The sequence below is a fragment of the Pteropus alecto genome, unplaced genomic scaffold (assembly GCF_000325575.1).
Source record: "Pteropus alecto unplaced genomic scaffold, ASM32557v1 scaffold248, whole genome shotgun sequence".
NCBI classification, from domain to species: Eukaryota; Metazoa; Chordata; class Mammalia; order Chiroptera; family Pteropodidae; genus Pteropus; species Pteropus alecto.
In genome coordinates, this window is record NW_006441067.1 from 36,213 (window position 1) to 44,330 (window position 8,118).

General features: G+C 43.9%; 1 protein-coding gene across 1 annotated transcript; it reads right to left on the reverse strand.

The window, feature by feature from the left end:
* Nucleotides 1–2,991: 2,991 nt before the first annotated feature.
* On the reverse strand, nt 2,992–7,854 carry NR0B1 (nuclear receptor subfamily 0 group B member 1). The gene is made up of 2 exons (XM_006918276.1): nt 6,672–7,854; nt 2,992–3,236 (listed from the first exon to the last, which is right to left on the reverse strand). Exons 1-2 carry the CDS (start codon nt 7,852–7,854, stop codon nt 2,992–2,994), a joined length of 1,428 nt encoding a protein of 475 aa, XP_006918338.1.
* Nucleotides 7,855–8,118: the final 264 nt, after the last annotated feature.

The following is an 8,118-nucleotide window of genomic DNA, read 5'->3' on the forward strand; positions in this document are numbered from 1 at the left end:
TAGCCAATGATAGAAAAAGAGTACAGCATCTAGATGTACGATAAAAATTGATGTAAAATATTATATGCTCTTAATTTCATAAATGCCAAAGGGGTCATCCTTACCAGGGAAAGTGGCAAAGAAAAAAAAACACGTTAATGGGACACAGCTCCCTTGCTTTTTTGTCACAGGTGGGCAGATGGGAATTTAAACTCCTAGTATTGGACATAAGTCTCTGTAACTGATGACTTTTTGCTGATTTTGCCTGGAAAAAGTTAGCCGATCTCCAGATTAAGATACACTTTTGGAATTTAGAAAGCGGTTTTTTATTTTCTAATGAGCCCTTGTGAAATCAGATTTCTGACCCTTAGGGGCTGATGACTTTCTAGCCTGATGTGTATATTTTTGCATGGGTCAATTTGGGCCCTAAGACTGACAAGACTAAATGTGCTTCGGAAAGCCTAGCTTGTCACTTGGACTTGGAACTCAGGTATCTGGCCCTATTAGTGTCTCAGCTTTGTTGCTGTTGAGGAAAAGCTTCTGGCATTTTGGTATACCGAATTCACGTATCCTAATTGCCTGGACCTCACTCCTGATAATGCCTGTTATGGGCTGTTTCAGTGTCAGCACCGAGCCACTCAGGCACTGAAGTGAAGAGGCACAGGCTCAATAAACAGGACTCGGACTCTGGGACTGCTGGAAATTTAGGATACTCCTCTGCAGAGTCCTAGCTCTGAAAACATGGATGCTGGCTGGATCACCTGCAGATGCCCTAAAGTAAGACCTTGTTCCTGAATGTGAACGTTTGAAATGGAGGCACTGAAGTTCTGATGCAGAGCCTGTTTGCAGTCCTAACTCTTGATTCCTACTGAGAGCTGCAAATTGGGGGAGAGCAGTCACCAGGAGTGTGACCCCTCCACCCATATCTGACAGATCAGGCTCTGGAATTCCTTTGGTTGGAGGGATGGCTCACTGATGCTGACTGTGTGTTCTGCTTTCCTGATTAGTTACAGTTTGCAACAATGGATTGACAGACAGCCTGACTCTACTTCCCTCACCTTTCTCCTGTTGCACACACCTTATTCAGGTGATTGAATCACTCAATGCAGCTGTCTCCAGAAGGGGACCGATGTTATAGGCTGCTCACTAGGTAAATGATAAGGACAAGAGACATGGGGGAAGAGAGGTTATGTAAACCCATTTAAAAAAAATATTGAAAAATCAGGCTTTCGCCCTGACCAGTTTCTGAATATGATGTCTTTTTCGTTAAGTTGTATAAGAAATTTATTCTGTGAAAATGCTTTTGTCCCTCTTACACACAACTCTTCCAGGTGAAAGGTCTTGGTGAAAACAAAACGATCCAGAAAAAATTGTAAAATGAGGATTAATGAATGGGACACACTGATTTTTTTTAACAACAACAAAAACAAACAAAAACCCTGGCACCTGAGAAGGTGCAGGAGCAGGGGTAGGATATCGTGATCTTTATTTTCATAGCTGCTCCTGGAAGCTTTTTCCTCTTACCGAAGAAAAATGCTCATGCTGCCTTTGCAAGCTGCTATGAGCACTTCAGATTCAGGACTGCAGAGCTCAGCCCAGATTGCATATGATTGTGTGACTGTGAAGCAACAGGGGTGGGCCAGGTCCTGCACTGTCCCACAGAACACTTCCACTCGGCCGGTGATAAACTTGTGTTGAGGACAGAACGGTTTGGAACAGACTGCCTGAATGGGGTGGTGATTTTGGGGCCCTCCAACATAATCACCAGTGAAAATCTCAGATATTTTCTTATCACATCATAGATGTTCTAAGTTATTCTGAAATTTCAATCATATTGAGCACTGCTTTGAAATTAAGTTAAATATTAGAACCTGCCACTAGTTTAATGTGTTTATAAAGAAGCAGATATATTATTATACCACATTTTAAATTTAACATTTTTAATATGGTCTGGCATAATTCATTTTCTTTGTAATCCTAGGTATTTTATTTGCTGCATTATTCTGAGAGCCCAATTCTGAGATGTCCATAGGATTCACCAGACTCCCAAAGGGATCTGCACAAAAGAAAGTTTAAGACTCCTTGCAGTGGGTCTAGATGTACAAATCACTAACGGGCAATTTATTACCTATAAGTGAATAAACATTTAGTGTCCTAAATTTTTTCCAGTGACAAAAAAGGACTTGTTCTACAGACGACATTTAAGGGGGCAGCAGGAGCCAATCATAGTCACTTTATGATTTTATGCCATGCTTGTTCAATACGACAGTTACATATATAATGTATCTAAAAGGTGAGATATAATTGGGGGTTTATAATGATGGTGAGCTATCTGGAACTGTAATGCCTCCTTATAGAATGTAAGTTTCTTGTTGAACTTTATTTACCGTGTACGGAATAATCCCAAACTAAAATTCTGAAAATGTTCTACTGCACTGTCAGGCACCTCTATGATCACAGATTGCCACTTAATTCCATTTGGTACAAAGACGGTCTTCAATATAGCTGATGAAAGTGGAAATGAAGACAGCCAAGTTAACCCTCACCAACACTGGCATGTCATAAAATTAAATGTCAAAGATAACTTAATTTTTGTTTATGTTGGCTAGGTTTTTAAATATTTTTTTGAAGTCTTATTTAAACCCTGATGAAACTTTTTGCAATCAAGTTAATGGTTAACATTTTAACATTTACCATAACTTAATAATATGAATTTTATTTTAGCACGTTCAGTTAAGCATTGCTAAACTTGTGAAAATAGCTTATTAGTGTACTACCTTGCTCTTTCCTTAAAGATGTAGAAGATACCTGCAGCAAATGTTTTCCTTCACAAGGAAACAGTATGAAATAAGATTTTCTAATTGTCTGTAACTAAAGTTTTTCTTTAATTGAATACAAAAATACTATGCATGTAAGAATAATAATAAAGTTTATTTTATGCTATTTTACAATCTTCTGCCCACAGCTCCTTTTCTTCACGGTAAACTGCACTTGTGTGGCCCACAGATGCCTTTATAATTTCTCACAGAGCATTTCCAGCATCATATCATCCATGCTGACTGTGCCAATGACGGGCCTAAAGAATAGTTCAGCAACAACACTGGCATTGATAAATCTCAGTAGAAAAAGGGCACTATTCAGTTCAGCGAATCTGGCCTGGTGCCCCCTGTGCGTCATCCTGATGTGTTCGCTGAGGATCTGCTGAGTTCCCTGCTGAAGTCCCTGAATGTAATTCACACACTGCAGGCCTGGCAGGTCTGGAGGAGAAAACAGGAGAAAAATTTTTCACATAAACAGTACATTCATAGAGCCCTTCGCTAGCTTTTTAAATACATCAATTTCTGCCCCTTCCCAAATTAAACAAGAGCTCAAAATTCCTGGTAAAAAGGGCTTTCCAGAACAAGGATAAATGCCAAGCCAGTTCTAAGTTTTCAGAAGCAATACTTTCAAGAAAGAAACATCATGTAATTATTCTTATTTAATATCCACTGTTTGTATCTTCAGTTAAAAACTGCTGGACCTGAGCCAACAAATGCACGCTCCAGTCCACTATCTATCTATGCAAGTATAAAGTACAATTATTTTAAGAAGTGAGTACTTTACCTTTTACCTGTGGGAAACAGGCCATTGTATAATGGCAAGAAGTTTTGTCAGATGACAAATATTTTACCACCCTCCCTTGAATTTCCCACCATTATAATGATTATCCAGATGATGGTGGTAAACTTCACAGTCACAAATGTGTCTCACAGTCTCATTTTAATTATTTGCCTGCAGGCTGATTTTAGTCTAGAGTCCTATGATAATTTAAGAGATAACACTGTCCACTTAGCTCATTGTACCATGATTTCTGTATTTGGGAAGGTCAAAAAAAAAAGTGATTCTAATGAGTATTCCAAAAGTCTCTTTTAAAATATCATTTTAAGAGGTCTTTGAAAGCATTGTTTTATAGCCATTAAAAGGTTAAAAAGTAAACATGAAAACACCATCGATTGCAACATGATTCAAAAATAACATTTCAAATAGAGAACACATGACCTTCTTGCAGTACAGTGTAATACCCAAGTAAAACTGAGTGAAATACAATGCAAGAAAGAAGTGCCTATAAGTTTAAGATGGTAAGAGGAGGCTGCTTTTTAAAGTTCTTTGGTCCTTCATGATAGTAATATTATTGTAAAGGTCTTTAACTTGTATTTAAGTAATTACCTATTAATGTTCTGTTAAAATGATGTCAATGATTACTGCAATCATTTTCCTTCTTTTTCTACGAAATCCAACAGAATTTTAAAAGCACCAAGCTAATTATTACAAAGTAGCAGAGCCAAGTGTCCTTTAAAAAATAATAATAGCAATAGGTGAGTCATTCCTATTATAGCCAAATACCAAATCTGATAGATAAAATGAGAACGAAAAAAACAACATCTCTAATCCATATTCCAATTGATTAGCCCAGTCCACACAATAACATCCACTACTACCTACAGTTTATTATCCAGGGTTGAGACCCAAGTTTATTGGGTTTGAATTCCACTGATGAGGGTAAGAAGAGGCTTGCATGAATTCCACCAGAAATCTGAAGCTCTTTCAGGTCTAGATTAATGGCTCATTAAAACTTCCTCTTGTGAACTCCACATCACTTTTCTTTGCTTTCATACCACACCCTTCCTTTTCCACACCCTGAAAGTGGCCTTTTCCCAAAAAAAGACTTGCCTTCGAAGTAGATACAGGAAAGAGAAAAGGTGGATAGATGGACTTCACAGTAAAAAACAAAAATGTTTAAACACAATGATCATGGGATACAAATGGATAAACAGCAAAGAAAGGACACGCACTAAACATGAATTACTTTTTCCCCCAATACAGGTGCATTTGTGTTTAAAACACTCAGCTTAGCTGGCTAACTTCATGTTAGGAGGATTCCAAAAAGCAGAGCAAGAATAAGGGAGGAAGGGAGGTAGGCAAGGAGGGAGGGAGGGGGAGTTGCAAATCTTCAGGGTCATTCCAAAAGGCTCCTGGGATGAGAAAATATGTTAAACTTGGTAATTAGGTAGGAAGGAAAAAGTGGAGAGGAAATAAGGATATAAATGAAATATAGAAACAATGGTGTGTGTGTGTTTGTGTGTGTGTGTGTGTGTGTGTGTGTGTGTGTGTGTGTGTGTGTGAAAAGTATGCAAAACAAAGTGAAGGAAAAGAGGGAAACTGGTAACTAGTGGAACGTAAACTTCTGGAAGCTGAGCGCTTGTCTTACCTTTGTATTCCAACAGAATAAGGCACATTGTAGACGTTTAATAATACCCACAAGAAAACAGTCTCCCAATGATGTTAAACACCACCTGGGGCACTTATTATGAATGCAGATTTGCTTACCCTGGACCAGAACTATTGAATCAGAATCTCTAGGGGAGGAGCCTGGAGAGGTTTTAAACAAGCCTCCCCGCAAGCGTTTTTTATGCACTCACAAGTTTGGAAAACAATAATATAAGTAAATGGCGACCTATAGTGATTGCTGGAATAAGCCAAGGTCTCTAGGTTCTGAAGTGTGAGTTCTGAATGAATTATTTTCCCACTAAATACAGCTCTGTACCCCTTAGAAAAAATGCTAGGCAGGAAGCAAGGACATAATGGAGACTCCTGATGTCAGGGGAAAAAAAAAGGATGTGGAGGGAACATTATAAAAACTATCCCAACTCAAGCTGCCTGGAAACTTCCTATCCACTGTGACCCTTTTGGAAGGATTCTGGTTGAAGATGACTCTAGTATTAAGACATACTCAAGACTGGGTACTTGGCTGTTCAGGGAGATGGTCTCCCATGATATGGTTGCACTGTGTGGAGGAGAGTGTCCAGTACCCAAGAGGCAACCTGAAAGTGTGGTGCAATAAACATCCCACTGGGCCTAGGAGACAGGAGGCCCATGTTCTATAACTCAGTGGCCATTTATTTTCAAGTAAGGTCATTTGGGACTAGGCTACCTAACGTGCAAATGGGGATGAGGCCAGAAGGGGTTGATTAGGAGGTCTCTAAGGTCTTTTCAAGCTCTAAAATACAGTGCTCCTGCTCGAGTCCCTACTGTGTCTTTTTCCTGCCCCTTTGCTAGCCTTATATTCACAGACACTTGGACGATGAGATACTCCAGCAGCTTAGGACCATAAAATGACTATTCAGAGGCAGACTCATGAAACACTAAGCCCAGTATCCTGCCTGACAGTGTCCCTAGGAGATAATCTCCCTATGGGTCCTCATTAAATGTTACCTTCCTTGCCAGCCTTAATAGTTTCTCCAACAAATAAGTTCTAGTAAATTTCAGAAGTGGTTTTCAGAAAGAGATGTTGTAGAATTTGCAGTGAACACAAACTTTTTTTTTTTAAAGCTGTGCTATCGGATTTAAAAGACTAGAGGAGAAATAGCCATTGTCCCCTGAAGACAAACTTTTCTGTAGTAACAGAAAGTTGCAGAGAAACGCGTACGGATCTCAACAAAATATCCGCATCCTCTGGGCAGCAGCCCACCCACGAAGAATGGTTGGTTTCTGGAGCTCCCCCAACTGTGCTGAGTTAGTCGCCATTCTACACTTTTGCCCCGATACTCACTCCCCTGATCACTGAAAGCTCTTCAGCGCCTGTGCCCCGGGTAGGCACTGCACAGCTCTCTACTGAGCACAGAAAACCCAGAGCCCGAGCCTGGTGCCCTTACCGGGGTTAAAGAGCACGGTTCCTTTGAGGTAGGCGTACTCCTTGGTACTGATCTCCAGGCTCCAGCATTTGGCAAGGAAACCCTTGATGGCTTGGACTTCTGCGGCCGACGGCAAATGCCGGGCCTCTGTTGGCTGTACCAAGTGTGGCTGCAGCGTGGGGAGAGGCGGCGGCTCGTTGCCTGCGGTCTCCCGCCGCCTGCTGGTGAGGATCCTCTGCAGCAAGGTGGGCTCCCAGGTCTCCACTATCTCGAAGTTCAAGCGGTCCTGGGCCAACTCGAGCAAGAGCAACGGCGCCCAGCAGCTGCGCACCAGCACCAGCTGCTGGTCCAGGGGCAGCACCTGGAAACAGGGTAAGTACTTGACAAAGCGCAGTGTCTTCAACAGGCCCGCCGAGGCTGCCTCGCAGACCACCTGTGGACTCTTGAGGACCACCAGCCGCTGCGCGCCACATGAGGGGTTCCACCAGGGGGCCCCCGGCTGCACCTCTGGAGCCGCGTGCGTTTGTTTTGCGCTCGTGGGCATGTTGTAGATAATGCTGCCCTGCCGCAGGTGGTCTTCACCGCAAAGGCAGCAGCGATACAGGAGCTCCACTGCCCTCTCGCCCCGCAGCTCCTCTCTGCCCCACAGCTTCTGTGCACAGTAGGAGCGGTCCCACAACCCGCCTCCCCGCCGAGTCTCGGGAGCTTCCGGAGCCACGTGTGTTTGCTTTGCGCTTGTGAGCAAGCTGTAAAGGATGCTGCCCTGTCGTGGGTGGTCTTCACCGCAAAAGCAGCAGCGGTACAGGAAAGCCGTGGCCTGCCCACCTGGCAGTCCCTCTCTGCCCACAGGGGGCTCAGCGCCGCAGGAGCAGCCCCAGCACGCGTTCCCCAGCCGCGCCTCTGGCGCCTTGGGAGCCTCTTGCATTTGCTTTGCGCTCGTAAGGATATTGTAGAGGATGCTGCCCTGCCGCTGGTGTTCTTCACCACAACAGCAGCAGCGGTATAGAAGCGCCCCTGCCCTCCCACCCGTCAGCCCCTCTCTGCCCACCGGGGGCTCCGCGCCGCAAGAACAGCCACAGCACACGCCCCCCAGCCTCGCCTTGGGCGCCTCCGATGGTTCCGGAGCCGCGTGCGTTTGCTTCGCGCTCATGAGTATGTTGTAGAGAATGCTGCCCTCCTGCCACTGGTGGTCCTCCCCCGCCATGGCCCGCGGTGCCCGCAGCCTGACTCTGTCCAGTGGCGGCCGCCTGGGATCTATTTATACTGAGCGCCCACGCACGCGCGTCGGCGGTCTCCGCCTGGGCAAAGGCGCGGAGGGGGGCGCGGCGCTGCGCTCCCGAGTGTTTGGTGGTGACCTCTGCGGTTCAAAAGGGGTAGATGCTCCTTAAAGGCTGGAAATGGTAGAGGAACGGAGGCGTGAAAACTCCTGGACACTTCCCTTTTTCCTTTTGTTACACCTTTCCCTGCC

Bases quoted from the DNA above. Each gene is read 5' to 3' on its own strand.
- NR0B1 (XM_006918276.1), bottom strand. From the start codon at position 7,854: ATGGCGGGGGAGGACCACCAGTGGCAGGAGGGCAGCATTCTCTACAAC. The intron at 3,237-6,671 runs GTAAGGGCACCA...TTTCTCCTCCAG, and splicing joins AACCGTGCTCTTTAACCCCG to ACCTGCCAGGCCTGCAGTGT.